Source organism: Adiantum capillus-veneris, chromosome 13, assembly GCF_014529385.1.
Source record: "Adiantum capillus-veneris isolate H3 chromosome 13, ASM1452938v2, whole genome shotgun sequence".
Taxonomy (NCBI): domain Eukaryota; kingdom Viridiplantae; phylum Streptophyta; class Polypodiopsida; order Polypodiales; family Pteridaceae; genus Adiantum; species Adiantum capillus-veneris.
In genome coordinates, this window is record NC_140943.1 from 111,503,952 (window position 1) to 111,526,412 (window position 22,461).

Consider the following 22,461-nt stretch of genomic DNA (forward strand, 5'->3'; position numbering starts at 1 on the left):
AGAGAAGAGATCCGCACCATGCGGTCCCTATCCACTCCCGACAACCTGGTGTTGCACAACCCTTGCTACCACCTGCCTATGCGCCCAGTCTTGCCTACATCACTGCGTGCGCCAATAACCTACCGACAAGCCCCGCCACATCTACTATGCAGTAGCGAACATGATCACACCTGCATCCATTGCACCTTGCTTCTGCTACTAGGTTAGACATCATTATGTTGACATATGAGGAATTTGTCTGCTCTTGAAAAAAATGCCCCAATGAGCCAATTCTGCCAATTTTGGCCGAGTTTGCTCAATTCTGCCCACTCTCTCTCCTTCGCAACGCTCTCAAGTACAAAGGCTTGTGACCGCTTTGTGTGGAACCTACCTAAGATAGTGTAAGGCGAGCCATGGGACTAAGTGACACACAACATTTAATGACGGGTGGTGAGGGGATCGACAGCTTGAGAGTCCAAGGCGAGATCTTAAGGCCGGGCAGCACGAAAATCAAGGCAAAACGAGAATGCGGGCAACGCAAAAACTCAGGGCTCCGACAACTAGTCTGAACCCACAACCTTGCAGCTCAGGGTTTGGGTGACATGGGTTAACCAAGTCACCCGCACACACACGTTGCACTTTGGCTCCTTTTAATGATTTTATATTCAAGCCAACATGCACTGCCCGGGTTTAGGAGGTTCAATTTGTGGCCGGTTAATGTGACGGCTGCGCCTGGGATTGCATAGAATTGCGATTGCATAGAATTTCGTGTGTGGACATGTCCATCCTACATTAAATTTGTGTGTTACCTGAGGTGAAGCGAGGGTAGAAAGTGCACGTTCGTGATGGTTCACATTAATGATTAAATATTTGGACATTTGGGCAAATGGGAGCCTGGAGGGAGGTCCGCGCAGATCTACTACAGAATCTTCTTTTCTATCTTCTGCAAGGAGGATTCTCTCTCTCTCTCTCTCTCTCTCTCTCTCAATACACACACGCACACACACGGCCAATGGCCACGCTTACGATTGTCTTCTACTCTCACACGGTCATACGCTCTCTGGGCGTGTGCCTGCATGATGGCACTAGCGACGTCTAAGCTGTATGCTCTTGGTTGACCTTCATAGCTGTGCTTCTCTCTCTCTCTCTCTCTCTCTCTCTCTCTCTCTCTCTCTCTCTCTGCGTGGATGCGTGCGATGAAGGTACAGTGCGATGTGTGCGAGAAGGCAGAGGCGCGTGTGATATGCTGTGCAGATGAGGCGGCATTATGTGCAGATTGTGATGGGAGGATACACGGAGCCAACAAGCTGGCAAGCAAGCACCAGCGAGTGAGCCTTCTCTACGCCACCACTGCCGAGCAGCGGACGTGCTGCGACATATGTCAGGTCTGTCTTGATTTTCTGTTTCGCAAAAAAATCTTAGGAGAAGCACAGATTTTCATTGAATTGTGGCAGGCAAGAGCACACATTGAAAGTTCAAGTTTGTACTGTTTTCTGAATGCGGGAGATTTTCGGAAGCCACTTTTATTGGGTAGTGGCTCATTACATATGTGGGGCACTGGCAAATTGCAATGGGGCGGTGTACTAGTAGTTTATGAGCCATATTCATTGCTATTGTGTTTTCATTGATTTTGTTGCCAAGGAGTAATATTTCATTGATATTGTCGTTCTTTTCAAGGAGGAGGAGAGGAATCACTCTGGGCACATTAGCTAAAGGAACACACTATTTTGATGTTTTGATCTCTAGCGCTTCTAGTATTTTTGCTCTAGCTTGACAAATGCTAGCCTTTACCATGGCTGAGTATGCCCATCACCTCCGGAGGGTGATAGAAACTCAACTCGTTGGTTTTATAAAGTACATTCAAAGCATGAATGACCTCTATACAAACCTGCACTACTCTTGGGCACTGACGACGTGAGTAGGGATGTCATAGCTGTTGTCCAAGCTATGCATGATAAAGGTGATAATCTTGTCATAACTTTGTCACAAAACTTATTCAGTCAAAGCATTTCAAAATCGATATGCGAGTAAAAGATCATGAATATTGTATTAATTGTGATGTTTGTTGTTTTTGAGGTCTCAGCATCCTTCACATCATTCTTTATAGAAATAAGGTAGTTGATAAGGCATATGACACATTCATACACTGCCTGTATATCTAGACATATCTGTGAGAGGAATGAAGAATTCTTTGTTATTTTCGTCTGTAATTTTAAAATTGCTTTTCTCTTCTCTTACATGACTCTTGAGTCTTGATTGTCAGGACAAGGCTGGGTTTTTCTTTTGCTTGGAGGACCGAGCTCTTTTGTGCCGCAGCTGCGATTATTCTATACATTCAGCAAATGCACTGACAGCGAAACATAAGCGTTTCTTAGTGGCAGGGATCAGGGTGGCCCTTGAAGCAGCACCGATCACTAACGAGAGTGCAGAAAGTGTGCAGGCTCATCTCGAATCACAAACACACTCCTCTACAGCAAAGATTTCTGAACTTGGCTCTCCCAAATTGCCCCCTCTTCCCAGAAGTGGATCGACAGACTCACAAGAGTCTTATTTGAGGGTGGCACCGTCGTTATCTTTGATGGCTCAACAATCTCCGAGCCCCATCTCTTATGATCAAAGAGAGGGATGTGGCACTACCAATGCATCACCTTCAAAGTCTGAAAAAACAGTCCAATCTTCGCAAGTGGCTGCCCCCAGTCAAGAAGCCATGGTTGTTTTACCTTCAAAGATTGCTCAAGTTCCGGAGGACCCTTTCAGCCACCAGGTGCAGTTTAACTCAAATTGGGAAATGCACCCGCACCCAAGCATAGCAGGTGGGTAAAAGCACATTAACTATGCGTGTTATTTACGCTAGGTAGCAATTTTATGTTAAAAGAAATGGGCATCTGGTAATTTTTTTACAAATCAAAACAAAATTTTGTGGAGTTAGATTTCTTATTTTTAGATCTTTTTAATGATATAAGATCATTGAGATCATCGTGATGTAGTGCATCCTTGAATCTACTTAGTACATCTAAAAATTATGCTAATTGGCATTGTCCTGGACACAATATTTTCTAACCTTTAATGTGCTTTCACCCAGGTGTGTGCACTAACAATATGAACGCCAGCTGTGCCGTTGCAAATCAAATAGGAGGGGATGGTTTTGGTGGTAAAAGTAGCATATCAAAATACTTTACCGAGACCATTCCGGGATGGAGGGTTGATGAACTTTTAATCTTCACTGATGCATCATCAACTCGCAACTATGCAGATTGTGGACCTCCAAAGGTATTTTGTTTTCCAATGTGCAGTTTGGATTGCAAATGTACTTGATTTGTGTTGTCATAGAAAATGCCCCCTCATGCATGAGAATATGTGCGAGTATATGCACTTGTGAAGCATCTCTATACGTCATATTCGAGCATCTTTATGTTTAAAAGCATCCTTTGGTGGTACAATTTTTCTACCCATTTTGTACTCATCAACAAAAGAATGGGCATTTTGTAAAGCTTTTGAAGCGCACATAAAAATTTTGAGACTAGACTCATTGTGAATCTCTCATTAACTTTTTATTGATATATAACATGACACGTAGTCCTATTTATAACACTCGAAATCATGTTTCTCTTTGGTAGTGTTATTGACAGACCTTTTGCCAGACCAAGTGAGGGGTAGAATCGAACTGTCAAGAGTGGTCGTGTTGTCCTAGCTTCATTTAATTATGTCAGGTCTTTCGAATTATTAGTCTTCACTTATGGCATTGTGGAATTGCAGCTCCACAGTAGCAATCCTCATGAATTGTGCTCTCTGTTTCTTGCATGAATGAAGAGTGTATACCTTTGTGTATGTGTGAGAGCATATGTTGATACACCTACTATTGGGCGTTGATGGCTTAGTGGGGGCTGTCTTAGTCTCTTTCATTTCCGTTCTCTTGTGTATGTGTTTATGATTATGTTAATCATGAATTGCACTTTACTCAATCCTCCGCCATTACCTTACAATTGATATGAGAGCCTTAAGAGGATTCGTGCTTTGCGAATCCCTTATGCTAATTAGCATTTCTAGCTTAATCCTCAAATGTAGTTATGTACATGGGTTAAAGTCCCTTGTTATTTAGTATCTATACATGAGGGAGCGGATGGAATATTGTCTTTTGCCAAATACCATTAAACATTAACTTCCACTTCTTAGAGGTGAATTCAGCTTCAAGGTACTGAATTGACGTTGACACATGCAGGCTTACAAGTTGATATTGTTCATAATTTTTCAGACAGACACGTGGAATTTTGGAGACAATGAATGGCAAGCTGATTGCAATACAATTGAGGAGTCGATATTTGCTCAAGGTCCTGCAGAAGTGCCATCACTTCCGCATCTTCCGACATCGTCTTCTGTTCTAAAATCAACAAGAGGGTGGTGGGGAGGCGGAAAATTTATGAAGCCTTTCAACATTGACTGCTTACTCGAGCATGATGATGCTCCTACAGTGCCTGATGTTGGTGCTTCCCCACATATGCAATCCACAATGGCACCACCACCCAAGCGGCGAAGAATTGGGATTGATTTTTGACAGCGGGCAGAGGAGAGGGGCCTTGCCGTTGCATTGGTATGAATGTGAGAGAATGAACTTTCAATGTACAAGCATTATCTTTGTACAAAGACCGCTGCCTGCTACTCTTCTCATGTTGTCTATTAGGCTTGGTTTGTATGCTGTGGAACAAAAGGAGCAGTGTACAACCTTGCCCTTCCGCCTTGCAATCAAACAATTCTGGAAAGAGCTTGGCTGGTTAGAGCTCTCGATAAAGTGTATCATCAAGGGAGCTCTTTGTGGTGGGTCATCTAGCAAGCAATGAAATATGAGTTTTAATTACTTCATGCTCTTGGTGCTTCTAATGATGTGCAGAATTTTCATAGAGATTGCCTCAATAAGTTATGATAATCTTTAATCATAAACAAAAAGCAATGGTTTTAGGGGCTCCATGCATTGGAAAATGGCTGATCTGTATTGTCATTTGGAACATGCATAGGCTGCACATGTGCTTCGTTAGGACTTACAATTCATATTCTCACTGTTAAACACAGGCAACACCATATCATATATATTTTGGGAGCTCATATCTATCTCCTTAGTGCATGATAATCCATAGCTGACATTCTTATACTTGCTTCCTTGCTTGCGAGAAAGACATTGTATGTCATTGGGACCTTTCTTGTTTCATCACCATTTTTCCCCAATGACCTTTAGAAAAAAGAAATCTGGAACACTTGTGAGTGCCACTGAAAATTGGGTTGGGGTTCATACACAATACTCATTTGAACACATTAAATTTTAAGCATGCATTCTGAGTGAGGGGAGCTTCAAATAGTCACTTGCGAGATGGGGAAGGGATGAGATTTGGGATACTGGTAAGGGATGATTGCATTGTCTTGTTTTGTGGAATGACCATGATAGGCCCATGGTTTCTTTCTTGTGAACCACATTGACTAACATACCATGCCCACGAGTAGCAGCCGCGAAGTTGGAGCAACATACCACCAACAAGGATGGAATGATGCTGTTGACTGTCACGACAAGGTGAAATGTCACGATGGCCTACATGAGAGGATATGAGAGTGACCCACGACTCAATGCACCTCTTTATAGAAATAGGAAAACAAATGTCAACTATATTTCCTAGTGGCCTACATATACCTAAGATGATGCTTAATATATGCGTCCCTCACAAGAAACGGAAAATAATAGTTTTGCCATTATTCACTTGCCATGTAGCACTAATCAACAAGATTTATGCAACAGTCACGCTTTTTGTAGGCACGTTTGGCTCTCTTCACCAGGAAAGGGGAAGGGAAGGTAATCGTCATCACTCATTAAAAATATCCAACAGCTCAGTATCAACCATATGCAAAAAGTATGGAAAGCAAACATATTTAGCCATTATTGGCTCAACTTCTAAGAACTTCCGACCGCCTTCAGTGTTAAGAGTAAATGCAGTAAAAAAGCTGATGGAAGCTTGTTGCTGCAATCCTACAGTGGTGAGGGATACTTACTCTGCAACCTGAGCATCAAATTCAAGTCAAGTCAGCAGTTGCAACCCTGTCAATATGAAAATGCACTCCCAGAAAAATTAAAATTGGGTAGGGTGAACAACATCTAAGAAAGAAATGTTCACCCATAGCACCACAAAATCCAACCACATCATTGTTGATTAAATGATTAAAAACTTGATAAATATCCAAATTTTCCAACACCTTGGCTTAAGCAGACATACAAAATAGTCCACGAAGAACACCTTTAATTTAGCAATTAAGCGTTATCACACATTGAAACATAATCATGATAAATAATACTAATCAATTAATTTTTCTCATCACAAATTGTTTGTAATGTTCAAAATTCCTTCCTCAACAGCCAACTTCAAGAAATGTAGCTGTTCTCCCTACCAAAACCCAGCTGATGAGAATGCCACCTTAAAAGATGCTTATTGGTGAAGCTGATGTCATGCTACTCCCATGTAGATGGCTCCATGGGTAAAATTTGACACAATGTGCTATAACTGATTCCATACAGTGTACTAATGCCTATATCATACAAATACGGCTTACTTTGCGACCATGTGATGTGACACACTCTATGATATAAATGGTTCTTCAGATATTTAACAAAAAACATGCCATACCATACGATATAAATTGCAATACGCTGTATTTTCCCTTAGGAGCCATACCATACTTTACCGTACGATCGGTACTATGACAACCCTGCATTGACCTTTGTCAAAGTTGCTTCACATCAAGATTGCAGTTTGCCCACATTAAAGCACTTGTTTGGCTGGGACATCAACGGTGCATGACTTATAATCTGAGAAGTATTTAGGCAAGTACGATCGGTACTATGACAACCCTGCATTGACCTTTGTCAAAGTTGCTTCACATCAAGATTGCAGTTTGCCCACATTAAAGCACCTGTATGGCTGGGACATCAACGGTGCATGACTTATAATCTGAGAAGTATTTAGGCAAGAAACCAGTGTAGTACCAAACCACAATTACATACACAACAAGTTGATGGCCTGTCAAAACTTTCTCATCTGGCTACAAACGACAAAATCCAAAAAGGATTACATCCTTTGTCCTCAGAGCTCGGCTCATTTCTCTATACACAAATTTGATGTAACTGTAGCCTCAGAAAGAATTCTTGAAATGTTAACAAGAGCCCTAAAATGAACCACTCTACCTTTTGGACAGATCAATTGTCCTTTTGTCCATCACCTTTCCAATCCGGAATGGCATGGAGCCTAAGTACCCTCTCAAGTAGTACAACATCCACATTATATTTTCTAGCAAGAGCTTCAGCACTCATAGGCTTCTCACCTTTGATTAAACCTTGATACGAGAGAAAAACTTGCCGAATTTGTTTCAGATTTAGTTTTCCAGGAGGAGCGGGACTATCTTCATCAACGCCTGTAGTTGTGGTGTTTCTAATCTTCGGCAGTGGTCTTCTTGTATATGTATGCTAATAGCCATCAAAAAATTCACCACAATATTATAATTTGAAGTATCAGGTAAAAATAATGACATGTTAACTAAAGACAAGCAACAAAAGACTTCACCTCATCCACATCACCATCCTTAGCTTCCTTGGCAACCACACTACCTGCCAGCTCTTTCACCATCTTGGAATAGGTAGGACTTGATCTGTCCCATTCTCTCTCCTCCTCTTGTGGGGTAGCATATGGATCTGTCAGAAGGAAAGAAAATATTGGCAATGAACGCCTTTTCATGAAGAGATCAAAATGCCGTTGAGGCTAACATTGCAATTCGAGAGAGCAGAGATCGCTGCTCGCCATATTCCAGCAATAACAACAAATGACAACTGAAAGATGGCATGATCCGTTGAGCATATATAACTAGATGAATCCAGGATAAGCCCAGATTCACCTTTAAAGGAAAGTACGAGGTATAGACTCATGGTCGCCATCCACAAGACAATATAACCATCAGCTCCATCATGCGTAGTATTGATTAAATACTACGACATCCCCACTAACGTAGTCACTGCCCAAGAGGGTGTAAAACTAGGTACTAATTTATGCTCCCACACATCCACACCACACACACACGAGCATACATCAACACAAAGATCATAATCCGTTGAGCATAGTAACAAGAGAGCGGGAACATCTTGGGGAACGAACAACACTTTGGAAAGAGAACAAAAAGCTGGAGTGAAAAGGAACAAGCATACATCAACACAAAGATCATAATCCGTTGAGCATAATAACAAGGGAGCGGGAACATCTTGGGGAACGAACAACACTTTGGAAAGAGAACAAAAAGCTCGAGTAAAAAGGAAATGTGTCTAAAAACTTGGAAAGAAGCTCAAACCATCCCACCATTGGGTTGGACAATGCATACAAGTGCTCGACATGGACCCAATTCACAAACATTTTTTGGTGTCATCCGGAAACCATATGAGAATGGCTCTCTCTGTGGAACAAGTTAAAATTTGCAACAGCGTGTTTTCTTGTGACTATGGTTCATACCCACATTCAAAAGCGTGGAGCATGAGATGCACTTGAGAAGTCTCGAGCAGCCCGGGTTTGTAAGCTACGTTCCCAATCTTCTAAAGGATTATAAAGGGTTCACAACACCGTGGGAAAAGTTCGCAGCACTTTCTTCTTTTGTTGGTTTCCTTACCTAATTCACCTTCTTCAGAGGTGACACGTCTACGGCTTTGGTTAGCATACATCTCGGCAAGATCTTGTGCAATATGAATGCTTTCTCTTGCTTCCATTAGCAAGTCATTCATGTCTTCCAAGGAAATTCTTGGCAAACTGAATCTTCTCCTTCTCTACCCTACGGCAATAGCAGATCTAGGCTGAAAACCATACATCAACCTGAATGGTGTAAAGCCTGTGGCCAAATGTTTTGAGAAGTTGTAAACTAACTCCAAACGTGGTAGATAATTCTCCTGATTGATCTGTTTCTTGCTCACATAAGAGCACAACATATCCTCTGAAATTCGGTTGACTCTCTCTGTCTGACCATCAGATTGCAGAGGATCAATTGCACTCATACTCAAAATAGTGTCCAACTTTTTGAAGACTTCCCTCCAAAAACTTTCTATCGCTATTTGATAATATATCTACAGATAGGCCATATAGCTTGTAGAGATGCTCAACAAATAACCCAACTAGCTCTAATATATCTGCAGATAGTCCATATAGCCTGTAAAGATGTTCAACAAAGAACCCAACTAGCTCAGGTGTTTCACATACTTTCGAGTAGGTCTGCACTTTTGCCATTTTAGTAAACCTATCCACCACTATCCAAATCAAATTATTAATGCCCTCTTAAATTTTTAAGAAATCTTGTGATGAAATCATAGAAATACTTTCCCATTTACCTAGAGCCCCTCCGACCGCCAGGCATTCATGTGAGTGCAAGAGAGAGAGAGAGAGAGAGAGAGAGAGAGAGAGAGAGAGAGAGAGAGAATGAAATGATATAGCCAAAGTGACCTATGAGACCGAAAAGCTACAAGTGGTGAATCTAGTACAATGTCAGTACAACTATAAAAAAAAGGGGGAAATGAGAGCTAATACAATGGTACGATGGATACATGGGTGATATACAAATGGTAGGCGGATCAAGGGAGGGGCGGTGGGGGGGGGGGGGGGGGGGGGGGGGGGTAGAGGAAATCCCTCATTGGTCGGTGGCGAATCTCGTTATAATCCTCCATGGTCAGTACTCTGCCTGGCCGCCTCCCATGTGAAGCTAGGGTGATCCGGATCCTCTACTGCAGCCTCCTCCGGTACTATGAAGCCCCCAATGATCGTGGTCGTCTTGCTCTCCCTAGCTCAATCGCCCGATTGATCAACGTACCTCTGGTGTCGGTGTGATCTGAAGGTGAGCACTCCTCTGGCTGCTCATTGTCTGGTGTAAAGAAATCTGTGATCTGCCTCTGAGACTGGCTCTCCCCGATGTCCCCAGCAAGCTCTCCCTATGTTTGCGCAGCTCGAGTAAAAACAAGCCTAGGCATCTCTGGTCTAGGTATCTCATGACTCTAGAAAGTGGTCCGAAACCCTCTCTGAACAAGCAATGAAAGCGGCCACGGATCTCATAGTACACAGGGCAGTGACATATGTAGTGTAGCTCTATCTCTGGCTCGATATGACATAAATGACATCTCCTGGCCTCTGTTGGTACTCCTCGAAATCTACCAGTCTTGATCTGAAGCTGATGCAAGGATGTGCGTATCTGGCCAATAGCACACCGTATCCCATGAGATAAGTGTATCCATATATCCAGGCCTAGTCACAAATCCGTCCTCCGTGATTTGGAGAAGATGCTCTCTATAGAAAGCCATCTTCGTGCCCAACTCTTGTATCGGCTGTATCCATGTGCTCTTGGTATCTAGCTGAATCCGATCCTGACGTATGAGTCTAGTGATCTTAGTCGTGTGATAGATAGGGAAGGTGCATCCAAGGAGTACAGGAACGGGGGCAATTTGTGCATGCTGAACCCATGTAACTGCAGTTTCAACCGTTGACAGGTTTGGACAGCATGGTGAGAGTTTGATCTAAGTGTTTGGATCAACTATTTTCAATTGAATAAAGAAATACTGAAAGGGGGGCGAGTCTTTGGGGCCTACACAAGTTATATGCCAGGGAATGTGTTCGCGACAATGCAACCAGCCATGGTTAGCCCTATGTATGAAAACATGGGTGTCCAACCAAGTTTTCAGGGTGCGAATGGTCAATTTCGAGTGCCTAGAACACAGTTTGATAAGGCTAGTTTTTCGCAGCCATATGCCCAAAATGCAGATATGACAGCTAAAACAGGTGATGCGAGTGTTGGAATAGACAATCATGGAGCACCACTTTTGCGGGCACCAGTTTATGAAAATAGTCAACCTAAGGATTACAAGGAAGGTGGGTAGACAGTGAAGTTTGAAACTTTCAGGGAAACTAAAGATCAACTAAAGGCTTTCACCTTCATACAGCAGTTTGATGCAGCTTATGCTGGAGGAAACTTCTCAGAGTCTTCGAAGATACGCAAGGCTGCCACCTTCTTCACAAGCCCCTACAACGTGGGTCCAGTTTAAACAACTTTTTGCACGAATTGAATACTAAACAATGTGCGAATCTTGAAGAGTACAATAAGCAGTTCAAGGCCGCACTATTGCCAGCATAGTTTTTTCATACATCAACCATGCGTCTCACTCGGGCGGATATGGAAGCCCGATATAAGCCCGATTCAGACCCCCCGAAGATTCCATTCGTGGAATACCATACGGCACTAAACAAGTGGAAGAATCACAGTGGCTTTCTAAAATACTTAGAACGTGATAAAATCATTAGGTTGAGTTTAAGTAGAATCAGTGTTCAAGAAAGGATTGCCTCAGCTTAGCCTTGAGCCGGTTGAAAATGGAGACTACCTGGTTGTAAACCATGGTAAAGGAAAGAAGAACTGGTGAAATATGTGAGAAAATAGTTCAAAAATCCTTCAAATTTTAAATTTATGCTAGTATTTCCGATTGGCTTCTTTGTGGGAAGGAAACTCGGTCGACGGCCGTTGAACAAAAGAAACTTTCTTGAATATTGACTAGAATTAAGTTATAGAATATAAGAAAAGTCAAGCCATGTGAGTCTGTGAAATGAAATGTGAAATTAAAAAAACTCATTAATATATATGTGTGTGTGTATCCATAGAATTTACTAGAATTATGCAAGTGAAGTTTCACTTTAACATTCTAAAACAATAGAATGAAAAAAAGTCAAGACATGTCAGGATATGAAATGAAAGTGAAATAAACATTTGAAGTAAGTCTCCATCATGCACTAAAAACAATGAAAGTCTCCCTAACCCAACACAACACTAAGGTTTCTTTTAGAAAGCAAAAATTAGTATATATATATATCATAACAAACAGCAATTAAAATTAAGACACTAGACTCTAGAGAGCAACCCAAAGCCACATAATGCATGAAAACATCATAGAAATTTGAAAATGTAGAATCTAGCTAAATCAAGGAGTCGGGAGTCGAAAAACAGATCAAGATCTCTGATCAATAGATACATCATACTAGAGGCTAGAGCAAAGTAGGAGATGGCAAAATATGGAGCCTCCAAAACCAACAAGACTACATACTGAGTACTCCAAATGACAAAACATAAATAGAGCCTAGAGGGTGGAGTCCAACCGCTCAATGCTAAATAGTGAATCCAAAACATAAGTAGAGCTAAGAGGAGTCAGGACCGAGGCTAGAGCAAAATGCAATGAGCTCTAACTCTCATCGTAGGCCACCTCCTCATCATCTGTAACAAACTGTTGACGTGTCAAAGCCCTATAGAATGGAGCCAATTTACAGATGCCGGCCGAGGGACCTAAACCCTAAGAAGAACAAGTAACATAAGAAGTCCTCCCAACTTATGGGGACCCCGTCCGATGGGGCCCCGAGTAAAAAAGGATTAAAATAAAGGAGGACCTGCACACACACACACACAAACTGATGACGTGGCAAAATTCCGAAAATTGCGCTGACATGATGACGTGCAGGCTGTACAAATTTCCGCGTTTTGCACTGGCTGATGACGTGACAGGCTGTACGGATTTCCGTGATTTACGCTGGCAGCTTTTTGGCTTTGCTTTTGGATCAGATGCTTTTAAGTTTAAAAGCTTTTTACTGTAAACTGCTTTTTAGGCCAAGGGCCTTTAAATATGAGGTTAGGGCTCATTCTCTGGCATGCTTCCTGGAGAAGGTGCAGAGTCTGGAGTACCGGCTTATACTGTGTTGATGCAATATAAAGAAATACCGAAAGGGATGCCAAGGTTTGGGGCCAACACTCTCTGGGGTGGAATTCCGCCACTTCGTGTCGCGTGTCATCTCTCTCTCTCAGTTCAGTTGTTATTGAAGTGCTAAAAGTCTGTTCAGTCTGTTATTTTCTATTGGCACGTGGTGCCCTCCTTGTGACATCATCACCCTCATCATCCTCATCCTCATCCCAAACCTCATCCTCAGCAACGGAGCATGAAGTCCCAATATCACTAGGCATGCTAATCACTCCATAACATTATCAGTGCTCTGTGCAATAGCCTCCTAAATCTCCTGCAACTCAAGCAAGCGCTCCTCATCCTTCTCTTTGTTAAGCATCTCTAATGTAACCTCCATTCTCTCATAGCCGCGCTCTTTGATCTTGCATAAGAGCCTCAAGTTGGTGTGTAATGTAGACAAGCTTCTCGGTATGAGCAGGAAGTAGCCTATTTCTCCTCTTGATGTGAATGAGAGAGAAGATGCTCCAATTTCTCTCACATGGAAAGGCACGTGTCCCTTGAGAAAGCACCTTAAGTGCAAGAGTCTGCAATGTGGGCGTGCAAGCCCCAAAAGTCTCCCACCATTTTACACCCTCTTGCATTCTCTTTGGATCCTTTGCAATAGGATGAACAAATGACTTTCTTTCAGTGAGGAAAGTGTCCAACTCATCAATGAGGGTACCTTGCATGATCAAATCACCCTTGGTATACCTGTCCAAAAATGTCATCCACCCATCATGAACCTCACTATCATTGAATTGCCCTCTTCCTCGCCATACACGAGTATCCCACAACATGCAATGATGTGTGCATCATATTCCATCTATCAACGCATAGGTCCTTGATCTCTTGCATCCTTGCCGTATCAATACCTTGCATGTTTTGAATTTGCTCAACCATGCAATCCGTAAGCTCGTACACAAGCCCCATGGTGGCTCCTTCCCTATCAGCCAAACGAAGTATCTTCAAGATGGGAGCACAAATCTTCAAAATCAACTTGTCCTCTTGCCAAAAGGATGCATTAAACACAATGTCCGAGACCACTGTGGCCTTTGCAATCCTGGATGCCTTCATTTTCACAAATTTTGCATCGATCATAAGCCTACGCACACCTTGCATACATCTCTCATCCACAAGACTAGCCAACATGATGAAGTAGTAGGCAAATCGAGTGGCCGATGGCTTCAACAATTCCTTCTTGCTAAGCATTCAAAACAATGCCAAGATAGTGGACTTCCTTGTGACAAATGTGACAACCTTTGTTGCATCAAGAATTTTTGCAATCCAAGGAAGCTTCCCAATATCCTCAAACAAGAGGTCCAAGCAATGGCATGCACACCTCGTGAAAAAAATGTGTTTCCATTTCTCTTCCACCATCTGCCCGGCCCCAACACAATTAGTTGCATTGTCCATGCATACCTGCACAACATTGGAGGGTCCTACCCCAATAATCACAACCTTAAGCTGATTGAAAATAAATTTTGATGTCTTTGTCTCCCCAGATGTGTCCACAGATTTCAAAAACACAGCACCATGTATAGAGCATGCAAGAAAGTTAATGATAGATCTGTGTCTAGTGTCAGACCATCCATCACATACAATTGTGCATCCATTTTTCTTCCATTTCTCGCGCACACCCATGATCTCATGACCAATGCATTTGACCTCATTATTTAACTCTGTGGTGCGCAAAGCATTGTATGTGGGAGGCACATAAGTTGGACCAACTTGTCCAATTGCCTTGACCATTTGCAAAAAGAAAGGACTCCGCACTTTCCATTCAGGAATGTCCTCTCCATAAAAGAACCTGCGCAAGGCTTGATCTGCTTGCTTGCGTGTTTGCAAGCTAATGCACTTGCCAAAGCCCCTTGTGCAACCTTCCTCTTCTTGCTTGAGGACCCCACATTTGATTTGGAAGCCGAAGTCCCAGTGGCACTTACATGTGCACTCCCTGATGCATGTGTACTCATTGAGCCTGAGGCACCTCCCTGAGATAGAGAGGCAATACCTCCCAAATCATCCACCAAGCCATCTACATATGCATTTGGGTCCTTCCCATCATTCTTTACATCTACATGCAATCTTGTGACCACCACTTTGACGTCCTCTGGCACACTATCACACCATGGCCAGGGATGGACAATAAATGTGCACGAATACGAGAGGGACCTCCGTCCCAAGTATGCCCACAATACTTGCATTTACATGTAAATTGCCCTTTCTTTTGAGGCTTCAATTGTTCTACATATTGCCATTCGGGACGCTTCACTCAGCCCATCTGGCAAATTCATTTCTAGGAATTCTAGTTCACAAATCACACACTTAGTTCATAATGAACACAATGTTTCAATCATTCAGTCTAGTCATCTTATCCTTGTGTAGCCATCTCATCCCTTGGGAACTCTTGATGCGCTCACCGTAGTATCCAGTCATATCATTCATCATCATCATTCAAAATGCATGATTCTTATCTTGAATCGTGATCGGGTTCATTCATATGCAACTTTCTCACCATCGCATCCTGGATTTCACTTGTTATCTGTACACAAATAACAAGATCCCAAAAAAAAAACATTAATTTCACAGTCTCCTTCGGGAGTTTCCATTTCAAAGTTCTTTATTTTAAGTCATAAAGCAGAATACTGCAAGCACATCAGTATCCCTTACAGTTTCCTTTCAAGTATCTCTTTTGGAGCGAGTATCCCCTCGCCTAGTTCTATTTTAGTATGTTGGTCGTTCTTATTCTTGTGCCTTTTTGGGTATTGCGCAAATATATGTCCTTGTTCCCCACGGTCAAAGCACTTCCCCATTTTGAGGTATTCGGCTTTTTGTTTCTCTGTCAGTAGGGGACGTGTATCTTTCTTTCCTCTTTCTCTGTCATCACTTGTCGAAAGTTGATCGGTTGGATAAGGCAAGTTACCGAAATGCATAGCAAACCCTTGCTTAGAATGTCCTATCAATTGTTGACAATGGCACAAACCTATAAGAGGTTACTGGCAAATTCATAGTTTTTTTCAGAAGCGTCTGATTGGGCAACCATACTTCCGGACGCGCCCGCATGAGATTGTCGTCTGATTGGTGTTTTCGGACATTGGCAAGCCGATTTGACGATGTGGCATTTTTTTCTCCCAAAGGTCAAAATTGCCCGTAAACGCCTCTGCGCGAGTCTTATGGAGTCTGCCGCGCTGCACTTTCTGCACAGCCGTGACCCTATTGGTTGATTGTGGGCTTGAGCCCGTGAGCCCTACCCACACACTCTCTCCCGCAGTTCTCCATCTTCACCTACGCTCTCCTTTTACCAGTGGGTTGCCCCTGAGGCCTCCACTTTGTCAAGGTTTGAACTTTGAAGTTTGAATTCACTCATGTGATTGTGTTTGAGTGCAGTTTGAAAGACAAAATGATTGCAGTATTTCGGTCTTGAGATTCTATGGACGTGATAGCAATAAGAATTAGTTAATCCCACACGAGTGAGATCCGGTGTGGATCTAGATGCGCTTGCTAAACACGTTGCCATGAATCATGGTCCGATGGATTTTATGTGATATGATCTAAATGTGATGTGAATATTCGATGACTGTCGTCTTTGTGCAAGTACTTGATTTGTGTCGTCTAGTGCGTTGGTACAATGTCTATTGAACTGATTTATGGCTTATGTCTGACTTTGCAGGTGTAATCGAGGGCGATAACAATTCTTTGAAGAGGGTGGGTATGTCACCAAATGATGACGTGGCATGCTGTACGGCCAACAGTCAGTACGGATAGTGTCACAAAGTGATGACGTGGCTACCGATACTCAGGAGGAGCAAAGAGAGATGACGCGTCGTCAATTGATCGGCGATGCAACAAAGATGATGCTCAGTTGTGCGAAGGATCCGAAATTGGCAAAATATATGAGCAAGACTTATTTTCAGGAAGTGCATGCGCAGTGGCAAAAAACCACTACACCACCCCCGAAACCCACTCTCAAGAAACCTTCTGATCACAAGCAATATTCATAGAAGGAACTAGAAGAGGTGGTTGATGCACGGATTGCTTAGCTTTTTGACGCGCAAAAGAAAGCTAAAAAGCACGGCAAAATGCAGAAGAAAGGCACCGACTTCCCGGGTTATTTGGGTCCTCAGTCGACATTTGATAAAGCAAAGAAACAGAAGAAGCGTGTTCACTTTGATACCCAGTTCTTCTTCTTCTTCTTCTTCTGACAGTTCTTCTAGCTCTTCAGATTCGAACAAAGAAGACAGAAAAGGCAAAAAGCGAAGCAAGAAACAACACTTCGGAAAGGGCAAGAAAAAGGCAAAGAGGTCTAAATCTCGCCTAGTGAGACTGACAGTTCTACAGAGGACTCGTCTACAGACAGTTCAAACTCTGATGACGGAAACTTTTATGCGAACAATAAGAATTTTTATAAAGCCAACCAGTATGACTTTCTGGAAGATAAAAGTAAGAAAGTCTGAGAGTTTAAGGAAGGTGGACAATCGATCAAATTTGATACTTTTTCAGGATACAAAGATGCTTCGAAGGTTTGTCTTTTATACAGCAGTTTGACATCGCTTTCGTAGGAGGACGCTACTCAAAGCACTCCAAGATTCGGAGAGCTACCTCTTACTTTACGGGGAATGCTCGAACTTGGTGGTCCACGCTTCTTTTAAACAAGACTGCGCAAGTTAAATGGCTGAAATTTAAGAAGCTTTTTATTTCTTCTTGGCTGACGCAAGAGTATGAACACGATATATGAGTTGCTTGGAACCATCTTCGGATGACCAAGCGAGATACAGTGGATGCTTATTGCGAGAAATTCTGGAGCTCTTTTCTACCCGCCTCTTCATTCAAGAAGATCTCGTTCAGAGAACAGATTGAGCGGTTTACCTTAGGTCTACCTACAGAGATCCGAGATCACTGCTTGGAACAGAAGTCAGCTTCTATTCAGGAGTTGATCAGTCATGCGAAACAAGGCTTTGCCATTCACTCTGGCAGTCTGATCTACCCCACCGATGAGGTCATGACACAACGAGCCGAACAGACTTCACAGAATGAAAGTAGAAAGAGAAAGAGGAACCCAGAAAAGAAGGATGCACGACCCAAGCTTACTCCTCAGGAGAGAGCTCGCTTCATCAGGGAGGGGAAGTGCTTTGGATGGGGGGAAAATGGACATATCTCCGCGAAGTGCCCTGACGAGGCACCGAATGAACAAGATGAAGAAAGGCCAGAAAGTTCTAAAGCAGCTGAGAGACGTGGGAGAAAAGGCAGATAAAAAGTAGAACTGGTACCACATGGTGTGGGACCTGCACCGAATCAAATGAATGAAAGTACAAACTTTGCCGCTTTTAGGGCAAAGCGAAGGATCAAGAAGCTCTTTTGAAGGAGCCAAGGCCAACTTCTTTTCACTTGGAATTGGCGGCTCGATTTGGAATTACACCCGACAGCCTGACGCCACAGGCGGAGGTAGTTCGATTGGCACCCGGATACGGGATGTTGCCACTACACCGAGCATTGGCAAACTTCGTTTGCAATGACAAGGGTGTTTAGGGCACGCGAGTGACGTTCTACTCGGAATCCCTTGGTACCACAAGAGCTACGCCGTGGTTGACTACCGGGCCGAGAAAGCGACTTTGACAAATGAAGGGCTCAGAGATTGTACTTGATGAACTTCAGTTTCTTTACTCATTCTTTTGGGAGAGAACTGAACGATGAATAAACGTCGAATATGTTTTGACCTGAATAAAAGAACCCCAAGATTTTTCTCCACACTCATGCCGATTGCTTTTTAGAGGGCCTGAAGATTATACCATTGATCTGATACCTAGAAGCACGCCCCTGAACCGGCCACCTTACCGTGTGAGCCGAGCACAGAATGAAGAGATTATGAACCAAGTGAAAGACCTCTTGGCAAAGGGTCTTGTCCAGCCTAGTACTTCACCGTATTGCTCTCCATTGTTGTTGCTTTGAAGAAAGACGGATCTTGGAGAATGTGCATCGATTTTAGAGCTCTCAACAAAATCACCATCAAGAACAGATTTCCGATTTCTAGGATCGATGATACACTCGACAGATTACAAGGATCCTTGTGCTTTAGCAGGATTGATCTGAAGAGTGGATATCATCATATCAGAATCGTGCGGGGAGACGTCTACAAGACAACTTTTCGGACGACTTTTGGGTTATTTGAGTTTTTGGTGATGCCTTTTGGCTCAACCAATGCTCCTGAGACATTTAACCGGATGATGGACAGGATTTTTCGAGAGTAGAGACTATTTGTTGCCACTTTCTATGATGATATCAATGTTTTCTCCAAGAATGAGGCAGAACACAGAGATCATCTGCTTCAAAGATACACTTTTTGCGACACATTGTCTCGGCAGCAGGAGTGCAAATGGATCTGGCCAAGATAGACACTATCTGTGATTGGCCCGATTTGAAGAATGTCCATGAAGTTGGAAGCTTCTTTGGACTGCGTTCATACTACAAGCGGTTCATTCGAAAGTTTGCAGAGGTTGCTTTCCCTTTGCATATCTTGACACAGAAAGGAGTCCCTTTCTCGTGGGGATCCATAGAGGTGACTGCCTTTCAAACATTGAAAGAGAAATTGACTACGGGACTAGTTTTGACTTTGTCGGACTTGCAGAAGTCATTTGAAGTATATTGTGACGCTTGTGGTCGTAGTCTGGGTGCGGTCTTATTGCAAGAAGGCCATATCATTGCTTGCGAGAGCCGATTGTTCTCAAGGCCGGAGACGACAGCACAGATTTATGAGAAAGAGCTTTTGGCGGTTATCCATGCTCTTACTCAGTGGCGGCATTACCTACTCGGAGCGGATTTTACTGTCTTTATAGACCATCAGAGTTTGCGCTAATACTTGTCACAGAAGCAGCTTTCGAAAAAGCAGATGCGGTGGACGAACATCTTGTCACAGTTTCACTTCCAGATTGTCCATGTGCAGGGACAGAAGAATGTGGTGGCAAATGCTTTGTCTCAAAAACCGTTGGTTCCGCAATACATCATAGGAGCTTCGAGGATATGGTCAACCAGTATGCCACAGATACAGATTTTGCAGACGTTTTCACATGGATACGCGATGGGGAGACAATAGCAGGATACTCCATTCGGGAAGGCTACTTGATGAGAAAAACCATGTTGTGCGTTACACAGCCGTTGAGGGAAAAGGTTATGACTGAATGCCACTGTCCACTTTTTACGGGTCACCGCGGCATTGCTACCACCATGAAAGGGGTAGAGAGATACTTCTTTTGGCCGAGACTCAAAAAGGATGTGGAGAGTTTGTGCGCAGTTGCTTAGTATGCCAGAAGGTCAAGTTTGACGGGCATAAGGCACAGGGATTGTTATAGCCTTTACCCATACCCACCCACCCCTAGGAAAGTATTGCAATGCCCGAGAACACAGAATGGTCACGATGATTTTCCGATTACATGGCATGCCTGAGACGATTGTCTCCGATAGAGACCCCAGATTTACGAGTTTGTTTTGGAAGGCAATTTGGGAGAACATTGGCACGCGGTTGCAATTCTCGTCATCGTTCCACCCGCAGACTGCACCCGTAGACTGATGGGCAATCCGAGATTGCAAATTCGGTGGTTCTAGATTTATTGAAGTCTTATATCTCAGATCAAAAGACTCAATGGGAAAAGTACCTACCTTTGGTGGAATTTGCCTACAATAACACGATACACTCTTCGACGAGGAAGGCGCCATTTGAAATTGTTGAAGGTGCTGCAAAGGTTCCACCCCTTCCTAAGCACGAAAGATAAGATCTTTGAAGCGGATGAATATACGCGAGACTTAGATACGGCTTTTGCCAAGGTTCGTGAGACTTTGCAAAAGTCTCAAGAACGACAAAAAAAGGCAACGGATCGCCATCGTCGCGACTTGAAATTGAAGGAGGATGATTGGGTGCTCTTACATTTTGAGAAGGCACACCTAAGAAAGAAAAAGGGAAAGGAGAGGCTTTTTCCAAAGCTTAGTATGCGATACTATGGACCTTTCCAGATCACTGAAAAGATAAACGATGTCTCCTTCCAATTAAAATTGCCAGATACTTGGAGGATTCACAATGCATTTCATGTGAGTCTCTTGAAACCTTTTAAGGGTGATGTGCCTGATGATGGGAAGCCTGATGAGCAACCCGAAGTGGAAGAAAACGAGGAGATCCTTGTTCCTAAACAGATTTTGGCACATAAGGATACGAAGAATAAAGGTAAAGTCCAAAGGCGGTTCTTGGTTAAGTTCAAGAACTATCCTGCATTGGATGCGAAGTGGATGGAGGAGGAGGACCTAGCAGATACTCCTCAGATTGTGAAACTTTACCTCGATGCTTTTGGTTTAGCATAGTCTACTCCAAATGGAACCCAGAATTCAGCTTGGCCGGAGATCTGGTGCAGTGGGATGCACAAAGAGGGGAGTCACTCCGCTCCTTTGTCAACAGATGCCTTGATTTTGATACTAAAGTCACTGATATCTCTTTGAGCTTCAGGGATACTGAGAGCTGACAATATTCTGCTAGATTACTTTATGAAATGGAATTCCTGATTATGATACTGATTTGTTCTTGACTTCTTTTAAGTGCAGGAACTGATAGACGAAATGACTGCAGCATTTTGGTCTGATTGATCTCGAATAGACATGGTTGCAATAGGGGTTAGTCAATTGGACATCGATGAGGTCCCGATTGGATCTAGATGCGATTGCTAGCTACATTGCCAATAAATCATGGTCTAAGATCCGAATGAATGTTGAATGTCATGTGATGTCTTGTGATGTGACTGTCAATTTGGTACATGTGCTAGATGTGTGTTCCTAGTACGTAGGTACTAACAGTCAATGTCTGCTAAGATGGTTTATGGCCTCTGTCTGTTTTGCAGGCGTAATCGAGGGCGATTACAATGCTTTCAAGAGGGGGGTATGTCACAAAGTGATGACGTGGCTACCAAGAGCAGAAACCGTAACCCTAATTTCTGCCAGAAACCCTAATTGCTGAAACCCTAATTTCTGGAAACCCTAAAACCTGCCCAAAACCCCAATCTGCAGAAACCCTAATTCTGGAAACCTAACCTTAACTGCTGGCTGAAACCCTAATTCTGGCAGCTGAAATGCCACGTGGCAGCAGCAAGGATTTCCGGAATTTACGGCACTGAAATTGCAACTTTTGGCTTAGCAATTGAGCATGAGAGAGAGAGAGAGAGAGAGAGAGAGAGAGAGAAATTCCTTTGCTTTTTTTAAAAAACTCAAGTGAGTTTGTGAGGGAAACAAAAAAAAAAGACTTTGCTTTTGGAACTGAAGCTTTTGGGGCTCTGCTTTTGGCAACCCTTATAACCTTTAAATAAGCGGTTTTGGGCTCACTCTTAAGAGCATCTAGACGCAGAGTCTGAGAGTGAAACCCTAACTACTCTCTTGTACTTTGATCCATAGTTTTTTCCAGACGCGTCTGATTGGGCAATCGGGCTTCCTCACGCATCCGCGTATGGTTGCCGCATGGTATCCATTTCCGGACGTGAGCAGGGCATTTTTGATGGGCTGGCAAAATTCCCCCAATTTCTCAAATGTGGCCCAAAACATCTCTGCGCGATTTTATTAAAACTTGCAGCGTTGCCGTTTCTGCACACAGAGTCCCCATCGAAGCTTGAGAGTCGAGAGGACTCGAGACCGCGAGCCCTACCCAATGCCCCCACACTCTCTCG

The 22,461-nt window shown here is 43.1% G+C and overlaps 2 protein-coding genes across 3 annotated transcripts in view; one reads left to right on the forward strand and one right to left on the reverse strand.

Moving 5' to 3' along the window:
* The first annotated feature begins 882 nt into the window (after positions 1-882).
* LOC147444654 (uncharacterized) lies at positions 883-4,836 on the forward strand. 2 transcript variants are annotated; one of them, XM_086527188.1, is made up of 4 exons: positions 883-1,364; positions 2,243-2,792; positions 3,062-3,249; positions 4,199-4,836. In XM_086527188.1, the coding sequence occupies exons 1-4, from the start codon at positions 1,167-1,169 to the stop codon at positions 4,529-4,531; spliced, it is 1,269 nt and encodes a 422-aa protein (XP_086383314.1). In that variant the 5' UTR covers positions 883-1,166; the 3' UTR covers positions 4,532-4,836. The 2 variants fall into 2 exon arrangements, with proteins under 2 accessions (XP_086383314.1, XP_086383315.1); XM_086527189.1 differs by having other exon boundaries at positions 887-1,364; positions 4,232-4,836.
* Positions 4,837-6,991: 2,155 nt separating this feature from the next.
* The window catches only part of LOC147444655 (dynein beta chain, ciliary protein), a 39,351-nt gene continuing 23,881 nt past the window's right edge, over positions 6,992-22,461 (reverse strand). The window contains exons 2-3 of the mRNA XM_086527190.1: positions 7,572-7,699; positions 6,992-7,474 (exon numbers count right to left, since the gene is read on the reverse strand). Coding sequence (XP_086383316.1) covers positions 7,208-7,474; positions 7,572-7,699 — 395 coding nt within the window. The 3' untranslated portion in view covers positions 6,992-7,207. The remainder of the gene's footprint in view (positions 7,475-7,571; positions 7,700-22,461) is intronic.

Coding starts and splice junctions, on each gene's coding strand:
- LOC147444654 (XM_086527188.1), top strand. CDS start 1,167: ATGCGTGCGATGAAGGTACAGTGCGATGTGTGCGAGAAGGCAGAGGCG. Junction 2,793..3,061: donor CCCGCACCCAAGCATAGCAG/GTGGGTAAAAGC, acceptor GCTTTCACCCAG/GTGTGTGCACTAACAATATG. Junction 3,250..4,198: donor CAGATTGTGGACCTCCAAAG/GTATTTTGTTTT, acceptor TGACACATGCAG/GCTTACAAGTTGATATTGTT.